General features: G+C 40.5%; 1 protein-coding gene across 3 annotated transcripts in view; it reads right to left on the reverse strand.

Annotated features, from left to right (window-relative positions):
* Positions 1 to 89: 89 nt before the first annotated feature.
* Positions 90 to 25,104, reverse strand: part of ppp1r9a (protein phosphatase 1, regulatory subunit 9A) — a 33,484-nt gene continuing 8,469 nt past the window's right edge. Inside the window, exons 3-19 of one of the 3 annotated variants that reach the window (XM_077548958.1) lie at positions 19,465 to 19,597; positions 17,838 to 17,958; positions 15,699 to 15,803; positions 14,001 to 14,136; positions 10,267 to 10,419; positions 9,391 to 9,444; positions 8,941 to 9,170; positions 6,648 to 6,744; positions 5,862 to 5,997; positions 5,031 to 5,098; positions 4,601 to 4,724; positions 3,987 to 4,050; positions 3,856 to 3,913; positions 3,115 to 3,234; positions 2,920 to 2,943; positions 2,596 to 2,778; positions 90 to 2,522 (exon numbers count right to left, since the gene is read on the reverse strand). In XM_077548958.1, coding sequence (XP_077405084.1) covers positions 2,358 to 2,522; positions 2,596 to 2,778; positions 2,920 to 2,943; positions 3,115 to 3,234; positions 3,856 to 3,913; positions 3,987 to 4,050; positions 4,601 to 4,724; positions 5,031 to 5,098; positions 5,862 to 5,997; positions 6,648 to 6,744; positions 8,941 to 9,170; positions 9,391 to 9,444; positions 10,267 to 10,419; positions 14,001 to 14,136; positions 15,699 to 15,803; positions 17,838 to 17,958; positions 19,465 to 19,597 — 1,971 coding nt within the window. In that variant the 3' untranslated portion in view covers positions 90 to 2,357. The remainder of the gene's footprint in view (positions 2,523 to 2,595; positions 2,779 to 2,919; positions 2,944 to 3,114; positions 3,235 to 3,855; positions 3,914 to 3,986; positions 4,051 to 4,600; positions 4,725 to 5,030; positions 5,099 to 5,861; positions 5,998 to 6,647; positions 6,745 to 8,940; positions 9,171 to 9,390; positions 9,445 to 10,266; positions 10,420 to 14,000; positions 14,137 to 15,698; positions 15,804 to 17,837; positions 17,959 to 19,464; positions 19,598 to 25,104) is intronic. The other 2 variants (XM_077548960.1, XM_077548959.1) reach the window with 2 other exon arrangements.

The raw sequence follows: 25,104 nt of genomic DNA on the forward strand, positions 1-25,104 counted from the left end.
GGCCGAAAGCACCGCTGTCTCATCCATACGTTGTTATCGTCGCTACAGGAACTGTGCACATTCCCACAGTGAATCAAACGGAAAAGTAATTAGCATAGAAATATTTATAGAGTTTATTGTGGCAGCATATGGATGGATGAGAGGAGAGGGGGGGGGGGGGGGAAGTACAATGAAATGCTCTGTTCTTAAAAGCCTTCACCTTTTACCACATTTCATTCAGTTTGAATCGATAAAGCAAATCATTTATGCAGACAGGAATCAATAAACTTACAATTCTGGATAAATCGTTATTGGTTCTTTGTCATTTGTGATCAGTTGACTTATATACAGAAATAAACGAGGAAGTGGATATTAGAAATATCTGTACTTCGAATGCATGGACGCATCAAATCAAAGTTCCACATTCAGGCATTGCTCCCGTTTACAATAAATAAAACAAGTTCTATCGTGGGGGACACACGGTTTATAATATTTTGTAAAACTGTAGTACTGTTCACAGTAATAAGGAATGAACACAGAACATCTTTCAAATAAATTGCATGTCCTTTCCGGCATCAAAGTATAAACTGTCATTTTGAATCATTTATACCTTATGGCTGCCTTCCTCAGTATCATTTATAGTATTTGTTGTTTTTTTCTGGCAGGAAAAAACATGTAATGTGTTTAGCGCGTTATTCCAGGAACATTTTCTAAAATTCTAAAGGCAGCGGTTGGGTTTTATTACTGTTATTTAAAAGGAATACAAAAAGAGGTCAAGCAGGTTACAAGCGACAGTATACTGTATATAACAGCAGGAAGTATCGGTTGGTGAAGTTTTTGGGGGGGAATAGGTTTGGTCATTTACATTTCCCCCGTAGTCTCCATTAAAAGCAGTCCTAAATTATATCCACTGCTTCATTTAGATTATTAGATGCATTTATACTGCGAGGAACTTTGCACACGCTGGTGCTAAAGTGTGCAGCGTTTCCTCTTCCAATGTTCCAGCAAGTTTAAATTATACATTAGAAAGATCCAGTGTTTTCCTTGAACAGCAAAATCAAGCAGCATGGTGACACCCAGTGGTCATTATGAGAACTGCCTCATATATAGTCAAGGTTCCATCGACTAGTCATTAAAATGGCACATTAGACATATTTGTATCAATAATCACTGTACACGTTGATATATCGAAAGGTCCTGAAATATGGAAAAACGTTTGGTTTATTGGATATCGTTGATATCCAACTTGTGGTCCATGTACTAGTATGCTCTTTGTCCTCAATAGTAAGACAACTTTGGCAAACTAGTAGGAAAACTACAAGTTACTAGTAAGGCAAAACGGTGCCCTGGTTGACAAATACCCTCAACTAGTACTATGAATTCTAAAAAGTTCACATCCAGTGTGCCGCTACTAATGCCAGTAACACTCTTTGTCTACTAGTCCATAATATCGCCTCACTACTATCAGAGCAAACTAGTAAACAAACCGTTAGCTGGAGATGCGGATATTAATAAATGTAGCTTTAGCATTTCCCATTTATACTAGTGGCAATTACTAGTAAAGCACAGTAGTTTATTAGTAAGGTTGAATTGTGTAGTAATAAGCCAAAAGTGGCACTGTGAAAAACCATAGTCCACGTCATTGTATTAGTGCGCTCTACTGTAGTAGTCCTACTAGTGAGAACAATAAGCACACTAGTACATGGACCTTCAGATGGATAAAGGATATCAAACAGATAATTTATTCTATATCCTTGATAAGGAGGCTATTCGTGCGTACCACATGCCTACTAGTTAGGCCTAGTAGTGTTAACTAGCGCAGCACAGTAGCTTTATAGTAAGGTTCCTTTGCATATTAGTAAGCCAAAAGTGACACTAGTAGTGGAAATAAAGTTAACTAGTAAGACACAGGTACTGTATTAGAGCACCTTAGTGGTGCTAGTTTGCTGAACGGTCTTACTAGTGCGAACAAAGAGCAGACTAGTACACAGATCCATATTGAAAAATAAGTAGCAGTTAGCTCTGAGGAGGATCTAGGATAAATATGCATTGACTCTGTCACGTATTTACTCTGGAGATGAATAAATAAACCCGATTTACAGCAACAAACATCAAAATAAATAGAAAAGAATCATTTCTCAAATGCCTAAAAACACAGGATCGAAATGACATGAAAGGGCAGAATCCTGTAACCCAACTGTTTGTTTTGGTTTAACTTGCTTGGTGGTGGAAAAAAAAGTTCCCCAGCAGCTGAGAGGCTTGGAGCTCAAACCGACCTTGTGTGAAGGCGTCCCGCAGGGTTCAACCTTGGAGCCTTGGTCGTTGCAGGAACCCAAAGTCCAAAGAGTCAAACAGGATCGGGTCACTTGGGCCGCGCTTTATCGCGCTTCTTTCTGCTGTTGCTCCATCTCTCTCTTTCGGAGCTTCTCGCGTTGTTTCTCCACTTTTTCATGGTTCCTCTTGGCCTTCTCCATCAGAACTTTCAGGTCTTTAATCTTTTTCTTGACCAACGATCGATCCTGTGAAGAAGTTACTCCTAGGGACTTCAATAAGGAGAATATGAATGAGCATATGGCGCACATTGAAACACCTGCAATTTCTACAATGAGGTTTTACCTTGAGCTCGGCGCTATCCAGTTGTAGCAGTTTTTCTCCGTGTATGTTTTTGGCAGTGAATTCTGGAATATGTTGTTCTAAATTGAGGCCCATAAGCCAGCGGGCCACTTGCTGAGAAGTCCACTCAGACACGCTGCAGTTCTGCCACTGATGCTGCTTGGCGATCCATCCTTCATCTAAGATCTGGTGACCAAAAAAGTCCAACAGAAACTCGGTGAGTAACGCCATTACAAATTTTTCAGGTCTTCCTTCTGTGCATTCAGCCATGATTTCAGACTAATCTCATAAGTGGTCACGGTCAACAGTTACAGTTGCCAGTCTCACCTCATCATCTACCATATCCAGACTCTGCATGCGGCAGCACACACAAGAAAAACACCAAAAGACGAGTAGTTGTAAACAATGAAGAAAAACAACGGCAGCACCTTAAATCCATTTCTTTTTTTAAATTTATTTATTTATTTTTATTTTTTTACACGCGACACGTCACTCGTGCAGCAATTTCTAAGCCGGTGGTACCTCATCAGAAGAAAGCGCTAAGCTGTCGGCGTGTCCCAACGTTTTGGCCTCGCCGGCCAGTCCGCTGATCTCCACGGAGCTGCTGCTGCTGCCACTCAGGTCTTCGCTCAAAGCGGGTCCCTGGCAGACCACAAGGCACAGTTATCAAGTCACAATGGGCTCCATCTGCGAGCAGCGGGAGGCTGAATGGCCTTAATTGGACGATGGACCTCTGTTCTATTGACCTTTCCTTGGAATGTTTTTGATTAGTGCGTTTAGCTTGCAAATGTAATCAAGACTGTGGGCTATTCACAGCACGTTTTGAACACAGGGAAGATGGTCAAAGAGCGCACGCATCAGACTTTAACAAATTAATTATTAGATTAATAAAGAGAATCGAAGATTAAAAAAGTAAGTGATTGTAAGACTGCAAGGAATCAGAATCGACTCAATTGGGATTTGAGTAGAGCATCGTTAAGAAAGTTAATTTCAGATAACTCAAAAGTGTTTAAGCTTATAAGCAAATGACACAGTGATACAGTACCAGGTAATATGAATAGGAGAAGAAGTGCGGCAATGAAATAGGACTCTGTTCAACACAAATGAAACAAAAATATTACTCGTCTTTAGAAATATATCACCAACATTAGCTACCGCTGTGACATTCAAGAAAAGTGTGACAAATGTCAACTGCTACACAATCTACTATGTGTATAAAGTAATATTCTACAATATGCTGAAGTCATTCATTTGTCTGCAAACCTCTTGAAATTTTGCCTTGACTTTCCGAGGGCTGTTCTCTACCAATGGCTCTGTGCAACTGAAAAAGAGTTGATACTGAAGTCACACAAAAATAATACACTGCACAACAATGTCATTCGTCGATATCTTACCCAGACTCGGGGGCTTGTCTCTGCTCCTCCACTCGTCGCGAGGGGCTTGAAGTTGCAAGAGAACCTGCAAAAAACACCGGTTTATATTTCTAAAAAGCTTCCTTTAGCCTCTATGTGCTGCTATGTCAACCTAATTTGCTCAGGGGTTTCTGTGTCTCAAAACATCTTTGCCCATTGAAATGAATGGAAACGCTATTAATCCGTTTTAGGTGTGCTTGTCATTGCCACCTGGGGGCAAAATAAGACATACGGAAATACAGGGAGCCAGTCACAGGTTCTTAATTAATTACAGTTGTCCATGTTGTTCTACACAAAGGATAAAGAATATCTGTCAACATATGTCGCTCCACTGTTTTGGTTCAAACACTGCAACGCCAATGCTATTTGTTCACCTCTCTTAGGCTTTTTGTATTGTTTGTTAGCTTGCCTGAGGCCAAGCTATGCAGTTGTTTCAAATAAACAACAAGCAATTTTCATTTAGTTTGACGGCAAATGTTTATCGAGTTGAGCCCTTGTATTAATGACTGAACGAAAGAATTAATGATTCTGAACCAAATACACTGCACTGAGATTGATGTAATCTGTGGGACGTTGTCCATTTGAGACATTCAAACCTTCTTTTGCTCGTCTGGGGGACCCTTCTGCACTGGCCAGACCCCTGGGGACCGCGTCGTAAGAGGCTAAGCTACGAATGGAGCCAGAGCGACTATGACCTGGACTGCTGCGCCCCTCTGAGACCTGAGGATGGACAGAAAGAGGTGAAATGGAGAGTGGACCAAAAATGTAAAATATTCAGTGAGAGAAAAACAAATAGTGACAGTGATGCGCTGAATAAGTGCATATGAGCTACATGCAGCAATTAATCCATTAAGTAAACAGATTACATACAGCACTCTTACATACGCTAATTAAATACAATATGGCGACCTTTAAGGTATATTAACTTTTGGGATTCTGGCTGGTATTATGACAGATGATACGTTTCCAGACATTTTGTATGATAAGGTAACTCTAGTTGAAAAAGTGTGTGTTAATTGCACAAACCTCGCCCTCTGTGGAGCTGACGCTGTCTGCTCTGGAGCTGGGCGAGTAGGGGGAGCCCTTCCTCAGTTCTGCACACGCACACAAAAGCAGCAGTATAGGATCGAAGGTATTTATCACAACAATGTGTTGTATTTGGCATGCATTAAAAAAGTATCTTAAATGCGTTGTACTTGCACATCAAATGTCATTTTCAGGCATTACGTCAAAAGTTTCCACAGATTTTATTTTGTATTAACGTGCAATAAAGACAGTTTATAGAAATGTATCAGAGTAAAATCAAACTCGCGCAGTAAATGTGTTAATTGGGTAGTTGTAATTTACTGACATTACAAGGACAGACTGTCAAGATACTAAACGATTCCAATTTGTAAGAGATCCTATCTGCCGATTTCTCTCCTCCCACATGCTCCCATTTCTCGCACGTCCCAGCTGTCCCCTTTGCCGCCTGAGTTTTTTACGTTGCGAAATGGGGCTGCGTCATTCAGATCGGCAAGCATCCAGTCTCGCCGTTTACCCTGTCGGCACTGGTCACACATGTCGCGCGTTCTGACGCTGTCGCGGGGAAGTAAAGCCTGCTTAGCTCAAGAGGAGAGCATACAAAGAAGATATCACGGTTTCAAGTTTGTTGTAAGTAGACAATCTGCAGCAGGGGCCCCAAAATTGAACCCTGTGGAACACCATACGACAGTGGGGCAGTCATCTACTAACCTCCTACATACAAGGACTTTTTGAATTATTTTCAGATCTTCTTGCCATTGAAAGAAATCTTTTTTTTTTTTATGTGAAATTTTCAAGATCCACTGCACTGTATCCACACAAGGATGCACTGACCTCTACCTTGCGCTGCAGCTCTGCTGGGGCTGTGCTGCAGAGCATGCGGCCTCTCGGCGCCATTGCTGTTGTTGTTGTTGACCTGAATGTTGTTCTGCTTCATCAACTGCATCAGCTCCGACTCCAGTGTTGCAATCTGTTGAGAAGAGAAAGGGGATCAATGTTCATCAGAACAAAAGCGTTCTGGATGACGGGCACTCGGGGAAACAAAATAATATCCCCAAATCTCTTTCCAGCTATAAAAGCTTCCGAATTTAGCAAAAATTATTTCTTTTGAAATCGTCCCAAAGGTGTTTCTTAAGACTGAGGTTAATGTTCTCAAGTTTTTCTTCCACACTCAATCCATCCAGCGTGGCTTTATGGACGATGCTGCACTGGGAAATAGAAGAGACAGTGTCTGGATGATGTGCGCAGAATACTGAGTACAGTACGCACATTCGGCTGCACTGGTGATCTAGTTGAGCAGACACTAACGCTTCTGTCACGTTATACTGTGGGCTAAGCAAAATAAGCACACACAAATAAATCAACTTGACGTCCGACCACAGGCCACAGGGACGCCCGAGCCATCTGCTGTCAGAGTGAACTGAGGGGACAGTCTTGCAAAAATAAAGCTTTCTACAGGGATACGGACTTTTGCATCGAAATGCAGTGTTAATTTGCTTATCTTCTCAGCACCTTCAGGGGTTTTAGTGCGTCCTTTGAGGATCACTTGGCTGAATTTGACAGACGTATTTAGAACACCTGCATGGAGAGTCATACATAAACATCGAATATGTTTTTTACCCTGACTTGCAGTCCCTGGATCTCAGCCAGGTGAGCTTTCTCAGCCTCCTCCAGTCGTGTCCTTTCAGCATCCTCCTTCTGGACGAACTCGACCTCCCTGGAGGAGGAGATTGAAAAAGTGCTCAACGGGGGAGTAAGCCAATTGGAGGTAACTACCTCTTCCAAGGCTACAAATTGGATAAGCGTCAATGTATACACATTCATACATAGCCACCTTCTGAATTTGTCAGAATCTTGTTACAGGTATTGTATTTCACCAAAGTGAATAACCTATAAAGACAAAAATGGGGGGGAAATGGACCACACTTAATGAGTGTAATAAATAAAAATACTTTTTGGAAGCTGGTAACATGATCAGCAAAGGTGTGTTGAGAGTATTTTTCTGTTCGTAAATGCACACGTCTCTCCTGTGCAGAGATCTTCGCTCCAGTTTGTCAGCCTCACTTTGGCCTGAAGGGCCAGAGCCAATTAGAGGCAGTCGGAATGAAGCCGAGCAGTCGAGGTTGTGATGGGCCTCGCGCAAAGAAAGACAAGTTGTGCCGCATAGGAATGGAAAGCCGCACTTGGTGCTGAAATGGGAAAATATTCCGCGTATTAAAAAAAAGGCAACTCTGCCTGGCAGATGGGAGCGAATAAGATATTCTCATCCTCTGCTCGATGATGCAAGCAAAGATTGCAGGAAATGAATCCAGACATTATTCATCCGACTACACTAAGATTCAAGATGGGAGCAATGGCCTCTTTTAGAAATGTAATGTGTAGGAGTATTAATACATTCAATTAGGACAGTATACCATCACCTGGATGCATTAGGAACACCTGCATGATCCAATAATAAACAATTTGTAAGGGTGTAAGCACTGGTTTTAACTACAATATCTTATTTTGTTACAGGAGGACAAAATATTGGAAACTCTACAAAAACAAACAGTTAAACTCGTATAAGCGTTAATCAAAACAGAACATTGCTGTTTTATTATTAACTTATTTACCCTCACAAAAGGGTCACAAAATAAAAACGTAAAATTTCAGTGTTTTTAGATCTTTTTGTTAGATGTTACTCATCATGCTGGAAAAGGAATTATTCGTCACCAAACTGTTTATGGATGGTTGGGAAAAGTTGCTTTCGGATGATGTTTTGGTAGCATTCTTTATTCATGCTTGTGTTTTTAGGCAAAATTGTGAGTATTTTCTTCTCCAGACAAGCATTTTTCCAGAAGCCCCAAACAATCGGAAAGGGGATTCATCAGAGAAAATGACTTTACGATAAATGGCAAATAGGGACTTTGCAAATTATTTCAATTCATCTGATCACTGTGCACAACATTCTGAAGTACATTCAAATTGCCATCATCAAAACTGAGGCAGTAGATTTTGTGAAAAAGATTTTGTGTGTCATTATCAAAATTTTGGGCCACGACTGTAAATAGTAAATACATTACATGGAATATAAACTACAGTGTGGACACTACAAATACATAGGGAGGTAAAAAAAAATCATATGCAGTGGAGGCAAGTGGGGAAAAAATGCCTCGCATGCATTTCCATTAGGGATGTAATGATACCAATATTATCAAAACTGAGTAAAAGTACTTAAATTCGCTATATTGATACTTGATAACGCCGTTGTGTCTAGCTGATGAAAATTTGCTTTATTTGAATCAACTTGCCACGTCACTTAAATGTAGTTTGTAACAACAACTTTAGCTCTAAAATAAAAATGCGGCTGGACATCTTGCGTGCTTACTTCAGTTTACTCCGTTTCAAAAATGTGAGAAGCTTAATCTTTGAAACAAGCATGCATATCGCCGCTGCTATGTGAAAAACTGTTATGTCCGTTTTGGTCATTTATTTATTTATTTATTTATTTTTTACATTTTTTTTGTTTTTGGGATAAAACTGAATGCAGATATCCCAAAAATGTAAATGTGTAATAATAAAAAAAAAAATTCAACAATTTTTTTCCACATAGCTGTGCTACTACGAGCAGGATCAACGAGGTTACATAGCCTTCCAAATTCCTCCTTTTTGCAAAGAATTTACATTTGAAGGACGCCATCAGGCTGTTATAGTGGTACCAGTACTATGGAAACGAAGCATTTTTATGAGCCCAAAGTCCGATTGGACAGGCCCCACCTCACCTGTTATACTAATATGGTAAGCACTATAGAAAATGAACAGCTTTCACTCTGCCATACTGACAACGTCCCAAGTTATTTAATTAAATCAAACATTGGCATTTTTTTCCTACACTATCCACAACATGGAGCTCGAATCATTGCGTCTCACTCACTTTTGCTGGAAATCTTTGATGAGTTTCTTGGCTTTGTTGTACTTCTTCTCCAACGTCTGATACTGCGCCTGGGCCTCCTTCAGGTGCTCGTTGACCGTGTGGCACAGGGTCTGTGCCTCGATCCAGTAGCTCTCCAGCTTCAGCATCCTTTCCTTGTTCTCCTCGATGCTGGCCTTCAGCTGGCTCTTTTCCTTCTCCCAACGTTGCTTCTCTCGCTCCACGGAGGCCAACTGCGAGAAGATGAAAAGATCATTCAAGAAATGCTGCTCGATTCACAACATGGACTGGAGCAGACAATAATAATAATCATAATAATCATAATAATCCAGCAGACAAATTGATTTAAAAACTACATCTGAATACATGCCTCACATCTAGCATGCATTTCAAAACGTACGTCATTGCCTCTGACATCCACCTTAAGTCACCCTGACAGTCCTGTTGACTTACCTTGTTTTTAAGCTTCTGGATCTCGGCCTCAGTAACTGTGTGTTTGATCTGGAGCTGTTGGGAAAATGAGAGGATAGAAAAGGGGAGAAGAGAGTGGGTGAGAGGACGGTCAGATAATCAAACGCTTGGCTGCGCAGGCTCGATACACTGTGACGGACCGAGGCGGACGACCCGGTTCGATTGCAGCACCAGTGATGACGTGCTCACTCATAGGCGGGGAGGGGGGAAAGAAAATGGCGTAAGATTTACAGCCAGGAAGACTGAATGAGAAAATATTTCTCAAATTTGTACATTATTTTAGCATTATACAATATGTATAATGATCCACTAAATAATCAAAAAGTTGACTCTTCTACACTTTACTTTTTTTGTACTAAACACACATTTTATGTTCATTCAATGATGTAAAACATGAAAAAAAGTTGCTGTGAAAATGTGTCCAATAAATCGTCTACGTAATCCTAAAGAAACATAACAAGAAGTGGGATTATTCCATACACATCTCCTGAAAGCTGTGTAGGACATATTTGCTATTTGAGCTCATCTTGTCCTGATTAAAATGTACAACTCGGCAGCAAGTTGGAGCAATTGCCAGCTTTCTGGATCAGTGGACAATGACAAGTGTAGATGCATTTGCACAAATAGGAGGAAATATTGCACACTCAAATATGTATTACTCTAATATCATCTGCTGTATTTGATGAGATTCACACTTTACAGACAGTGAGATTAAAAATGTAATTTTTCTTCATTTCGCCTCTCCAGTGACATGTGCAATGCAATTACATCTGTTTACAGAGAGAGTGTCATATGAAGCAGTGGATTAGTTAAATCAATATTAGAGACCTCACTTTTTTTTAAGGGGTTAAAAATTACCTCTCTGAATTTCTGGTACAATTTAGTGGCATCTAAATCCGAGGGCGACAAGGCGTCGTCGTTCTCGGGCAGGTCGAACACTTCGATGTTCTTCTCTTCGCTCGCTGCGGTGGGCCCCGCCTCCTCGTCATCTGTGGCGTACTCACCTGTCTGCTTGAAGAACAGAAAACGCAATGTCAGTAACAGGTAAGCATTTCAATTTGGTTAAAGTACAGTTATTGCAGTAGTTGATTTCTAAACGTTAAACTCTTAATTACATAGATAGGAAAATGTCAACCCCCTATTTAATTTCTGTACTAAAAATAATCTTATTCTTATTTCTTGAAATGGTGAATTTGGGGGTTTTGTGTCAAGGGAGTAAAGTTTGGAGGAAGACCCAAACGCAGGATAGCAGGGCAAGGAGGTAGAGGTGATGGACAAAAAAGGAATTTCATTATTCAAAACAAAAGGGACCTCCAAATAGCAGTAAAACAAAACCTGGGGAGGGCAACAAGGCAAAAAACTGGCAGCATGACGGGAGGAAAATGACAATGAATCGACCAGACAGAGGGGAGACAGGAGACTAAATACACACACACACACTAATGACACAACAAGACACACCTGGGGCAAGACACAAGTGGCTGAGGGCACTGATTGGTTGACACGAGGAAGGGCGGGATTACACTTAACAAGACCAATGGAGACACACAAGGAAAAACAGAACCCAAACATGACATTTTGTTGGCTATAAACTATAATAGAAAATACCCCCCCCCCCCTTTCCCCCAAAAATACAGTCACTCAGTGCATCCGACAGCTTTTCTTGTTTAGTCTACATGTGTCAGAGCCGCATGTCAAAGCTCTCCCAAAATTTGCTTTTCATTTCCCTGCAACATCTTCTTTTCGTTTGCGACTGCATAAGTAATGCTACTTATGCGACCATCATGTAAAAATCGAGATAACCCACTTAATGTTCCACAAACCATGTCAGATATGAGCTGAAAATGTCTTTTCTATCAGAAATACACAGCGACAATCTTGTTTTTTCTGACATGTTAAATAATAGACCCTTATATAATAATAATAATAATAATTGCACTTTTAAGGGCACAGTAATCACACCATCATCAAGAAACACTAAACTGAAGAAGTTTCCTACGTGTAGTGACTTGTTACAAGGCTGTGAAAGATTGCATGTGTTCTCCAGTTGGTAAGTCAAACTGGATGAAGAGAAGCGTCGTCCATTTGCCTTTGAGTCCGAGCGCATCGATCAATTAATTGATTTGGCCCGTGACCAACAGTGCCTGTACTCTGTGAATATATCTCTGGCGCCTTTGTAGCGTCACACAATCAAGCCATTTAAAATAATACAAATGCTATAATGCTCAATTTAGAGGTGCTTATTTAATATTATTGTGGTTTGCAGAGGCTATTTTTAAGCAACACGAGTGGGTGATATTAGGGATTATCATCTTTCTAAAGGCAGAATCTTTCCAGCATCTTATATAAGATTGAGCATGTGTAACTAATAGGTCCAGTGAGAGCAGAATACCAACGTAAGAAACAGTTTCTACCTCGCACCCACACATGTACTATAACTCCTACACGTGAACCATTTTTACATCTCCAACAAATGAGGTCATTGCTTCCATAATTTCACTCAATGTATTGACAACTATTTCCAGATGAAGCGTTATCCTTTTTCCTTTTAATTTGCAAATTGTGTATCCTAACAGGATGTGCAGGTGTAGATCAATTCAGATAACAGTCTTGAGTCCCCTTTTCCTATAATAAGCTCGTCTGTTGTCATGGTTGCAGCATCATATATTAAGGTCCCATTCGGTGAAGGGGAGCAAGACAATACATATTAGAGCAGTTCTACATGAGTGTGATGAATCACCTGGCGCCACATGCCTAGATGGGGGGGAATCCATGAGCAGAATGGCAACAAAAATGCAAATGGTTGTTGTTTAGAGCGATCGGCAGTACTTGGCAAAATTTTGAAGTGGAGTTTTCTGGGGGGATTGCTTTGACTCGTACCTCAAAATTCAAGACTGTGTGTGCTATGCATGCATGTTCCTATTTTACTGACAGATGGCCAAGATTGAGATTGATTACTAATAATTCCACGCAAAAGTGTGCATGTGTCATTTATTGCTCACTGAAGGACTTTCTGTTTCCCTTGGGACCGGACGCCAATAAAGAGCCATCAGTCACAGTCGTCAGCATACTATGCCTTGATCCCAGCCCACCCGGGGTGGGAATCGCTGGGAAATTTATAGCCGTATTAATATTGATGAGCTCTACTTATTGCCCCTTAGATCTGGATAATGGTTTTGTTACGGTTTATCCCACAACGCTATGAATTAACGCTAAGTGTTTTCGGAAGCAGTTTAAAATCTTTATATAGACCAAGGATGAGCAACTTAAATGCTGGAGGGGCCCACAATTTTTCTTCAGTGCTAATGGAGGGTCACATAGGCCCACGCACTTCTGAAATGACAAAAAATGCTATTCTAGAAAAATACATGCTCTTAAAAATGATCATTCAAGGACGACACAAAACTGCTGAACAAGAAACCAACATTAAGTGCAGTTTTATAGTTTTTCACAAAAATCAACTCGCTCGAATTTTTATATTATTGAGGTTTGTGCAGCAAAGACTCAGTGTAAGCACAACTAAGCCAATACTTCCATCTAGTGGTGATTGGTGATATTACAACTTCAAACTATATTCACTCCCATATATTCGTAATTCAGATTCACATTTTCCTTTTTAAAAAATATATTTTCACATGTTGGATTTTTACCTTTTTAAAAATACATAAATAAATACAAAAATAATGTCCCTAATTTCACCCCATTTTTCATGAAAATTATCTGCGTTTTTTGATGTTTTTTTTTCATGGTATATTGGTTTGTTACTTAACAGGGTTACGCAGTAAGTACAAAAGTTAAACTTTTTAGGACTTCCCCATCCCTGCCATAGAATATATTATCCTATAAATGACTAGACAAGACTAACCTAATTACAAGACTCCATTTTTTATTTCTCATTGGTTTTCTTTTGCTGTTACGCGAGTCAAGTTGGAACGCTTTCCCCCTCCCAAAACTAAAAACTGGAGAGTCTGGTTGTGCTGTTATCCTGCTGGTGGTGTTAGACAGTGGGAGGATAAAGGAAGCCCCAGGTTCCTTGCATGTCTGAAAGTGACTGTTCTGTACATGGCGTCCCACTCTCGCGGTGCCAATTCTCCACAGGACTTTAATTAGAACAGGCAGTGTGAACAGGCGTGTGTATGTGCTTGGGATTATGACAGCACTTGGGATACGCCTCCGTGGCCTGGAGAACAGTTTCTTATGCATGACAACTCCCACTGCACTGTCCGGACGTGTGATGGGAGACTTGATCGAGACATGGGAAGCGTGAAGAGCATGAGCTTACAGAGTCCCGATCCGCCGCATGCATTTTTGTGACCCACTAGCACAAATCACATTTCTTGCTAAATGGAAAAGAAAAAAAAATCTGTGTAAAATAGCTATTTTCTAAACTTTCTTACAGCTTTTACAAGAATTCAAAGCACGATGCTGAGTGATGCTGTTGGGTGGAGAAGAAGCGGGGCTACAAATTAATAAAACATATATAACCTTTTTAATATGATTGCTGATTTTTCATCAAGTGGGTGGCTATTTACAACCACTGCCTCCTCCCGTCCTCCTGTCAGACAATGAATCATATCGATAGTGATCATTACCTCATCATCATCGGCGTCGTACTGTGCGTACTGCTGCTCCAGGAGCTCTCGCTGTCTCTTCTCCTGCTCCAGGGTCTGCTGGATGAGCGTGGCCACCTCGCTGTGCTGGCCTGGTCGCTCTCGGCCAATGACAAACCTGCACAGGAGCCAGGCCAATGAACCACTAAATCATGATGATGCCTCAATCAAATAGCGAAATTGTGATAACTCATTAATGAAATGTCTTCTTTCTGTGCTGTGGGTGCAGATTTCAATGGCCAAGGCTTTCACAGTTGGATAAAAAAAAAATCACTTGAAACACACATGAATCCTGTTAAGAAAACAAAACAAAAGTACGCTCTAAAACAGTTAAATCAAGCATAATCCAAATAGGGACAAAAAGGGACCGACCCAACTTTTTTTTTTTTTTTTATTTAAACCAAGTATGTTTTGTCAAACGATTAACTCACAAAACAGTCATAATTTGAGTATTTCTTTTGGGGAAAGCAACCCAATTTTTTTTTTTAAATAAAGCAACCACATGTATTTAGTTCTTTTATAAAATAACCCAATTTGGATCCAATGAATAACCCACAAAACAACAAAATATTATGGGTTGTTTTAAATAACACCAAAGTTGCTTGTTTATTATTTTAACCCAAAATGTTGGGTCTAATTAATAACCCACTAAACAACCTAATTTATTGGGTTGTAACATTTCCAATTTGGTTCTAATTAATAACACCTAAAAACAAACCTATTAAAACAACCAAACTTTTTTGTGTGTGTGTGTTTTTTTTGTATGAAATAACCCAATTTGGATCAAATGAATACCCCCCCAAATTAAGAACCCACAAAAAACGATCTTTTGGGTTGTTTCAGTTGGGTCAGTATCTTTTTGACCCAATTTGTGTTCTTTTTGACACATTGTTTTTAGAGTGTAAGCAATGTCTTCACATGCCATCTCTTTAGGTTTTATTTGATCTACATATGCTAAATAACTATTGTAATGTTTAGAATCCAAACGGGTCTAATGGATGATAATTATTAAGCAATCCGATTCCCACAAGTGTGTCTGTGTTTATAAATTCACACATAGTTTAGCATGAATTTGTTTGAAACAAGGTCTCGCTTCAAATATAATTTTGTAAATTCTAACATATTTATTCTCTGCTAAGTGAAAAAGAACTAGAAGATGGGCTCCGAGTGTGTGAGAGCATGATGTCCCAGTGTCCTGTCTGTGTGAAACTCAGCTGGATATCTCCCTTTATGAAGGCAATGCAGGCAGGGCCTTACGCTCCAGCAGAGAGGCGCCTTTTATTATTTGATCTACATGTGAAGGAACAACTGGGGTGAACAAAAAAGAAAATTTAGGAAAGAAAAAAAAAGACCCGAGCTACAATTGTTGTGGTGTAAGCCTTTGGACATCATGGAAGTCTGAGGAATAGCTGACCTGGAAACAACCCTTCTCCTCATTCACGGGACGTCACCTTATTTCCACCATTTTGTGGAATTTCAGGTATGGAAACTCCTTCACAGTGAGTGCATATGGAAGTGATTTCAATTTACAACCTGCATGATTTAAAAGGTTAAATATATACCAAAAGTAAAATGTAGGACAGCTGGCCATAAAACCTCAGACAGAAACCACTTCCTGCTGATTTGATCACATCTCCTCCACTACCTGTTTTATTTATTTTTACAGGGAGTGTCTCTTACCGTACAACTCCTGATGTGTTCCTGAGGACAGAGGCTGCAAAACTCTGTGTGACACCCACCAGGCTGGTCCCATCCACCTCCACTATCTGGTCGTTTACTTTGATCCTAACACAAACAGACACGTACCCACAAAAATGAGGACATCGTTTAACACTTGAGGGTCCGAGAATGAATGTCATTGTCTTAACGTTAATTGAAGCGGCTCGTAGTTCACCGTGTCCCTCTTGAAAATGACTGCCTGGGAAAATAAATGTCAAAATTACACGATGAGGCTAATGCATGAGAAGTGGAAGAGACATCAGCTTGGCCAATCACGCACATTATTTTCAAGATAGGAAGACGACACTGAGGCAAACGCTTCCCGCTGATGGCTGCAGACTAACCATGAGACAAAACGAGCCGCAAAAAAAAAAAAAAAACACGGAGGTCTAATAAGGACAGAGGCCAGCTTGCCTTTTTGCTGTACGTCATAAAACACAGCACAGATGAGATGTTGAACTCCTATCAGCCACCCACTGATCATCCATAAAATCCCTTTTAATTGATAATTAAGAAACTCTACTTTGAAAATCTGCATAAAAACAGACAAAGGGAATTACTCATCGTTTGAGCTACTTTTCAAAATGTAATTCCAAAGACTGCTCTAATTGTCTTTACATAAAACAGAATATCAAAATACAACACACCACATTTATCTCATTTTTATTTGAAAATAACATTTATTTAGCTCTATTGTAGATGTTTGTTGATTTCAGTAGATAAATAGAATTGATTTTAAATGTTTGAAAGACATCAAATGTATGGGGGAAAATAAGCAAGTTTTTAACCAGGACTTAAAAGAATTTACAGTCAGAATGGCTTCACTCCTCTTGGTAACTTATTCCATTTGTGTGCTGCTAAATGCTGCTTCACCGTGTTTGCTTTGGTTCCTCTAATTGGCCTGAATATGCAGACCTCAGAGTCCTACTGGGTTATTGCAAGATTTAGGGCAGCTAAAATGAGTCATAAACCTGCAAAAGAGTACTATTTTAGTTATTTTTTCACTACACATTTATTTCTTTAAAAATAACATGCCAGTGAATGTCACCAACTCAGACTTCAGCTACTATGTGACCCACAGCATCTGACATCTTAATCTGGCTTCGTGCCTCCTTCCTGGCTTGACATGGCGAGCCGAGCGGGAATTAGGAAAAGATAAAGCGGCGACATTGCCGTGGGTCATCAGAAGCGCACGTAACAGTGAGCATCAGCCGGGTCCATCGATCTGTCTGCCCGCCATTGTGTGCCTCAGACCATTAAACCTGACTCTGCAAAAGGCCGACGCGCGCGCGCACACACGCACGCACGCACGAGCAAGCTGATGGAGGGGTAATAACTGAAGGATATGATGTGCGAGCGTGCATGTGGACTAACAAAATTGCAGCAACGAAAAAGCTTTTACAGCAGTTAAGTTTTTCATTCATCACACATCCTTCTGTGCTTTGTGTGAAGGGCACCAGCAAATTTAATCAAAGGTCTAACTGAGTAAAATTTGAGGAGTTGATTAGTAAAAAATAAATTAAGGTGATGTGTTTATTATTCAGAGGCAACAGTGCGGTCAGGAAAACAGTGTTAATCGTCAAGAAAGACGACTTTTGCAAAAACATCCCCCCAGCTGAATCCTTACTCTGCACTGTTGCATCCATTTTCCATCGCACTTATCCTGTTCAGGGTTACAGGGGGATGCTGGAGCTCGTCCCAGCTGGCTTGGGGCAAAAAGCAGACCACCTTTGACTGAATTGCTTGCGTCAGCTACTATATGTGAAAAATTATCCTACACTACAACAATAGGCCTTGTGCACTGTTCACATTTTCTAAAAAGATGCACACGAGGATCATCTAGAAACATGGGTAGAATGTGGTAACAATCAAGAGACGTCATGCTGCATATTTCATCACATGTGCAGCTCTGCGTGAGACAGCAGAGTGTGCCTCTCTCTATGGATCTAATCTCAACCCCTACTGCTAAATCTGACAGGAACTGTGTGTGGGTTTGGTGTGTGAGGTTCAGAATAGCTCACAATATGAACACTTTTTATACACAGTACTATAGACAGGAGTTGTTGCCCTTAATTATTAACAGAATTGAAAGAACCTCACCTGCCGTCCCTTTCGGCCGCTCCACCTTCAATGACAGTCTTGACGAAGATGCCCAGTTTCTCCAGGCCTGCGTCAGCGCCAACACCCATCCCGATGATGCTGATGCCCAAGCCGTCCTCATCTGGACAGAGGTAGAACACAGTTTAATACGTCTTCTACAAGTCTGCCGAGGCTATTATAGTACACGAAAACAAATAACAACTACTACAATTAAAAATATATACATATTGTGAATGGAAAAAAAATGAAAATCTTTAAAAAATAAAAATAAAAAGATGCAATCACATCTTACATTTAAACTACGTTTTACACGATCGGGATTTGGAAGCTGACCTCTGATTGGCGAGATTAACAAAAAAATAAACAAAACAAAACAAAAAAGCGATCACTAATCCAATCTCGTAAAACAACTTGTTTGTTTGCTATGCAGTTGATCCCCACAATTCGCAGGGAATTGGGACCGGACCACAAATACCGGTAGCCAATATTTGCATATCGACGTCTTCTTAAAATAATCGCCAAGTCATTTCTTCAGATTTTTCAGGAAACACATGAAATTGAACCATTTGCATCATGAAGAGATGATTTAGGCAATTTAAAAAATTTTTTTTTTTTGCAAAAAATGACTTAGGCAATTTTTTCAAGAGGGTGACGATATAATTTACACTGAAAAATTCTCCTGCACCCCCCCCCCAAAAAACAAACAAACAAACAAACAAACAAACACATAAACTAAAAATTATTTAACAATATTGGACAAAACAATTTAAAAAAAGAAATCCAACTGTATATGCTGCGAAACCATGAATTATTAACCAGGGCAGAATAGAACGTCCCTGAAGTGAACGAGATAGTGTTTGCTGTAATGTCTCATTTTCCAGATCCGGTCAATGATGGCAAATTATGACTACAACCGATCACCATTTTTGTATAAAATGAAAAATATCTGACGATCAGGTCTGTGTAAAGTCCATATAAAACTTTAATTATAGCAAAAATGTTCTTCCTTTTCGTCTTTGTCAAATAATAATACACATGAGCTTTCGGGGTTCATTGCTGTCCATCCGTAACTAATGAAAAATCCCAATTGTTCATCTAGCTTGAGAATTGGGTGCTACTGTGTTTCGAAAATATGTCAACAACAATCTTAAAATGACTCCTAGAGAAAAGCAAGCAAATGGAGCATGTATAATAAGGGAAAAGGTATATAAATAAATATGTATAAAAATAGTGCTTTAATATTAAAAGAAAAAAAAGAAAGACATCCCCTTAAGTGTACGCTGCCCTTCACTAATACGGCAATATTGTTCTGGATGCGAAGTTCCTTTCCAGTGCACTATTCCTCCCTTTTCATTATTCATAAGAGCTTAGGGTTACATAACAGTGACTGGAAGGTGATAACCCACAACACAAAGCGCTCTATTTTAGATCGGCGGCAGAAGTAGGAAGCAGGGGACAAATTGCGAGAACATTTGCTCTGCATAATGCTTGCAGTTAAGGTGTCACAATACGTTTAAGACTGATTCCCTATTTTTTATTATGACAGTTTGTAGACTCTTGGGAAATATAACACCTCACAATTGGGTGGGCGAATCCGCCAAATATGTCATGAGATTTTCCTTCCCACCTTTCTCCAGCTCCACAGGGAAAAGCTCCAGCTTTTCCACCCTCTTCTCCAGCTCATACTCGGCGGACGAGGCCACGGGATCCACTTCCTCGTTTCGGCGGTCATAGTCCTCGTTGGAGTAGGTGTTAAATACCTGGAGAGGTAACACAAAGAAAGATTAGGAGCAGAATGGTTTTTCACTCTCAAATATGATCCAACACAAAAATGTGTCCAAATGCAGCTTTTACCACAATAAATAATTTACCCCCTAAAAATGACAAACACAAATATTTACTGACAACAATCTGTATAAGCGATTCTTTCAAGAGATGCTTTTCCTCTTCCTCTGAACAACACAGGAGGTTTCTCTCCTCATCTGCAATAGTCAGCCGTCACATCACATCTCATCCCAGGCAGCAGGATGCCCTCACGGCTCTCTGCATGCAGTGGAGAGAAGAGCGCTAGCTGAGAACAGCACAAGCTGTCGGTCACCAGCAAGCGCAAAAGGCCACCTGCAGGTGCCGAGTAAAAGGATGTGCGAGGATGTGAAACGAGAGTGTGACCACTTGGCCATGCCGGTATGCCAACAGATTTGATTTTTATGCCAAAAAACAACATCTGCTGTATTTTTTAGACTCAAGTATGATATACAGACGCTCCCCTACTTACGAACATTCGAGTTACGAACAACGGTACATATGAACATGTCGGCGCGCATGCCAAAAAATGTTCGGAAAGGGATGCTGTAAGTTAGATTTTTTATTGCGCACCTTTTTCCGAGTACTGTAGTGCTTTCTTTCCGCCGCTAATACCGACGCTTGGCGCTGTGAGAGCTCACCCAGAATTGGAGGCTCAGCAACGTGTCGAGGAGGAGGAAGAAGAAGAAACGCCTGTCGCTCATAGATAAAGCCATCGCACTCTTCGAGCAGCAAGACCCAAATATTGAACGTTGCACAAAGGTTGCAAATCAATTGAATGATGCCATACAGTGCTACCGCATCATTTATGATGAAAAAAGAAGAAAACTGTGCAATCGTAGATCGCTTCTTTCGGCCAGTTTCTAGTAAATCCTCCAAGGAAGATACTCATCAACCCTCATCTTCTTCTCCGCGACCCTCAACTTCTTCCTACATTGAAGTTACGGAGGAGGAAGTAACTTTTGAAGCCCATTCCAGTGACGGCGAAGAACCTCTCATGATATAAAATCCTCCTCTTCCTCCTCCTCCTCCTCCATCAAATCCTTAAGCATCGAGTACATCTTCCAAAAGTAAGTTAAACTTCATTTTATTTATCTTATTACATGCATGTACATACTGTGTGTGTCTCTCGCTCTCTCTCTCTAACATACGTAGTACAGTACTGTACGTATTCTCTTTAAACATAAATTATAATACAAAATATAGCACTGAAGCTACTTACGAACAAATTCACCTTACGAACGATCGCTCGGAACGTAACTCGTTCGTAAGTTGGGGAGCGTCTGTACATTGGGTAATTTGGTTGAAGGTCACAGCTATGAATCATAAGGCCTTTTCAATTTTAAAGTGCGCTTTATTTTTTATGGATTTACTTTTTTTTTTCAGATTTCAATGGCATTTACAACTCTGAGGAAAAGTACACTTTGCAGGACTACCACGCAGATTATGCCTCTTCATCAATATTTTACCAGTGACAAAACGCAATGCAAGGAGTGCACACAAGGTCAAGGCATAATAAAATGAATGAACATGCCAGTCAATGCAGTTTTGTTCTGACTTCAAAAGTTGTTATGGTACTTAATGTTCAAAATTAAGACGATGCAGAACACGAATGGATGCGTGAAACGAAGCACACAGTTTACAGTTTGCACAGTTCTTTTCTATTTCCTGTGTGTGACCTTTCTGTCATCAATCATTCAGCGCGATCAGCAACTCTGCATTATTTACGCTGTAACGCACGCACGCACACACAGATATACAGACAGTATAGTTGTGCTCTTTTTTTTTTTCACAGCTCTGCAAAAGCAGCATTGATTTTATGGTAAACAATTAAATCAGGGCACAGTCATTCATCACAAACGAGTTGAAGCCACAACAAGTACGTGAGTGGGAATATAAGGCATTCTAGAAATGTCAAAATCGATTTGAAATGTTTTCAAACTAAAAATTTGAGCAACTGGAGAAACAGAAACACAGAACGACAGTCGACTGGTTTTCGTTATTACTAACATGGCTCTGGACAATTGATTTAACACTAACGATGAGACTGGTGAATGATATTAAACTATGTTGCTCAATGAAGTTTTCAAAATGGTCCCAGCATGCTTCACTGAGAGACAATACAACCGTACACTTAATAGTTTATTCATTAATATTTTAGAATCAGCTAATGGCAACAATAATAAAACATACTAATGCAATGTAACAAACAATGCCTTAAGCTTGTCCATTAAAATATCAGAATTAATGAAGCGTTCCGAACTAACAAAACTTATATAGAACATTTGCTTTGATTCAAATCATAACGCTGGTGGCTGATTGACTGCTTCTGGGGGGTGTGAGGTCTCATAACTACACAAATACCCTGGACCAGATGCTACCATTGGCAGTCTGTATTATCTCTAATGGCTTCTCTCAGTCACCGAAGGCTGGGGATACAAACACATTAGCATGTGGAACACAGGAGGAGAGAGGGAGGTGGTCAGGAAGAAGGATTGGGGACAGATGAGGGTCGATCTTTGAGAGGAAGCGTGAAGAAGACATTTAAAACGTGTTGCCCTATGAGAAAAGGAAGCTAATGGGAGACTATGTGAAATGGTTGATATAATTTTTTTTTTATTCCTGTTTTTCCAAAAAATAAAGTTTTTCCATTTTAATGATTGTTTATCGATTATGGTTACAACAATTCATAAAAACACAAGTTTCAGTATTGAGTTGCATTGTGGAGACTGGGTAGGCTCCTCTCATGACTCCACAATAAATAACTTTATGAACTCTTCATCTACTCCATCGGCACCAGTGGTGTTCAAACTATGACCCGGTGGCGGAACCGTTTGTGTGTACAATAAAGAAGGTAAGATCACAACCACCGTCTGCTGTTAACATACTTGAGAAACATTACAGTGCTGTATAAAGAAAAAACTGAAAATAGCCACTGGAAACAATGTAATTCAGTCTAACTGCGGACGCCTTGGATGTGCGGATTTCACGATGATATGCGCTTGGCCTCATGGGAAATGTGGTTCTTTCAAGAGAAACAAAACAATAACGCTTTTGTCCTAAGGTGCCGCCATAATCGATGAAAACCAAATGCTCATTTGTGCTACTTTAAGATAAAATATAAAAACATTATTCCAACGGTTATAAGAAAAAAAACGGAACGCAACACGCAATATATGCTGTGATGTGAGCGCATGAGTACGACTGGTAATGTTGCAAATGTAAGGACGGATTAAGTTGTGTATGTAGGTGATGGACAGTGATGTGAAACGGTACCGCTCAAAAAGATAACTGTCCGGAAATGCCAGCATATCATGTCAACAATCTCACGACGAATATTTAATTCTCTGCGCAATAATGTGGCACCTTCATCAATAGGGTCATTGTCAAAAGGACATGCCGTGTTTGTGGACTTTACGCTATAGACTATAGGCGTATGTACGCAAAAACTCGCCGCAACGGACTTTATGAAAGAGAAAATGTGGCTGAAAGGAGGCGGGGACAGAGAAAACCTCAAAGTTCAGAAAAACCTGCTACCTCTTTTTCTCTGGTTTCAATTAACTCCCTTTCTGAAACAGAAAACGCAGAGTTTCCCCACATTTCAGGGTTTCTAGACCCAGAGTTCTCACTAAACCTGCTTTGTGAAATAGACCCCCGATCTACGCCCTCCTGTTATCGGGCAACAAATGCCCTTAACCCAGTAGTTTACTATGCTACTACCATCAGTGATTTTTAAGAATTAAATAATTATATTATGTATGCTGGATATAAACACTAAGTCCGATCTCAACTAATTCCCCTGGATTGCTTTTCATACAAAATTCCATCACACATTATGTTCAGCTTCTAAAACATACGGCGCAGCTGCTTTGACTTTGCAGAGGCCCGAAAGCGACACACAGACTTATTTGTGCTTCACTCTGTTTGTATACGGGCATTTGAGATGTGCGAGTGTGTCCACAGATTGCATGTCAGCCATTCTGGTGGCAACAATAGGGAAAGAAAGTATGCATGCGGGTATTGTGTGCATGCGCCTGTGTGTATATGTGCAGCTGGTTCCCTTGCAAAGTGCGTGTCTATACACGCTTGTGTGCCAAGCAAGTGTGCGGGAGACTCATCTTAGCATGAAAATGAAAATGTCAGTCACATTCCCAATGTGAGGAAAGAGCAGAGCCTCACGGGGAAAAGAAAGGAGAATGGGGGAGCCCATGTGGAGGAGGTTGAAGTGCAAATAAAGCCAAGTGTCAGTGTATAAGAGGATGATGAAAAAATGAAGGGGTAGCGGCGGTAAACAAAGAGTCCAGTTCACGGGGGAGAAGACGTAATATACACCAAGAGAAAGTAACCGAGCGACTCCGATGATTCATGGGCTGAGAGCAGACTCACAAAGCCGTGCAATTGAGGAGTTTGGACAGGCAGTAGAAGGAAATGAAGAAAGAAAAGTTGAAGACTGAGGAAAGATGGGAGTCCGGTGTGGCGGTATTAAGCTTTGTGCCAAGGTGTTCCATCACCCAGCCAGCGACTTTATCACGGCGGATGGAGCCTTGCGCCATGAGAGCGCTCACAATGTATAGTACAGTCCCTCTCTCTAAACTTCAGCTCTGCAAGAAACCATTTCAAGATTCAGTAAAATTGCAACTTATTCTAATTACGTGCTAATCAAAACAGAGCTTTGTTATTGTTGCAAAGGCAAATTGTTTTATTTAACTTCTTTATTGGATCTCATTAGAATGTGTCCCCTGTCCTAAGACAACTCAGCACATTTGCATTCCATTAGTTCTACCTGTGACAACCACCCACCCTTGTGCACACACACACACACACACACACACACCACTAAGCCTCAGCCACTGGAAGGAAGAAGAGGCAAAGAAATGCATGTCTCGGGGGGATTGGGACTGACCTTGACAGGTATAAAGGAGGTGTGAAAAAGAAGCCGGCCCGTAGAAACACTCACAGTCTTCCTTATGTAAAAGATAAGGGTGAACGGTCCGGTTCAAGGCCAAACTTCCTGTCATCTCACCATGCATCATCCTGCGTGTGAGGAAGTGTCGCTGACATCTGACATGTAGGCAAACGCCAACAGCTTAGTCAGCATCGTCTTTTTTTAGCTCACATGTAGACTGCATATGGGAAGTCACATTTGTTTTACAAGAGGTGTCTGATATTTTAACGACATATAAAAAAATCGATGCCAGGCCCAACTATTTCTACTAGGTCAGTGAGTATACAAAGGACACTAGGGGGTGGGAGGGGTGGTTGTGGGGGTAACTAAAGAGGGCATAGTAGAATAGTAAACAAGCACAATTCAATGAGAGCAGACAATGCCTTGCTGTGTCCCGTCTGTATTATGACGGGGGCGTGAGGGGTGAATCACAAGTACCATAACAACACTGTTACATCACATTACCAGTTCATTTCATTAATAGTCTAAGCACAGCATTCTGATTAATTTTCTGTTTGT

The sequence above is a fragment of the Vanacampus margaritifer genome, chromosome 17 (assembly GCF_051991255.1).
Source record: "Vanacampus margaritifer isolate UIUO_Vmar chromosome 17, RoL_Vmar_1.0, whole genome shotgun sequence".
In the NCBI taxonomy this organism is placed as follows: Eukaryota; Metazoa; Chordata; class Actinopteri; order Syngnathiformes; family Syngnathidae; genus Vanacampus; species Vanacampus margaritifer.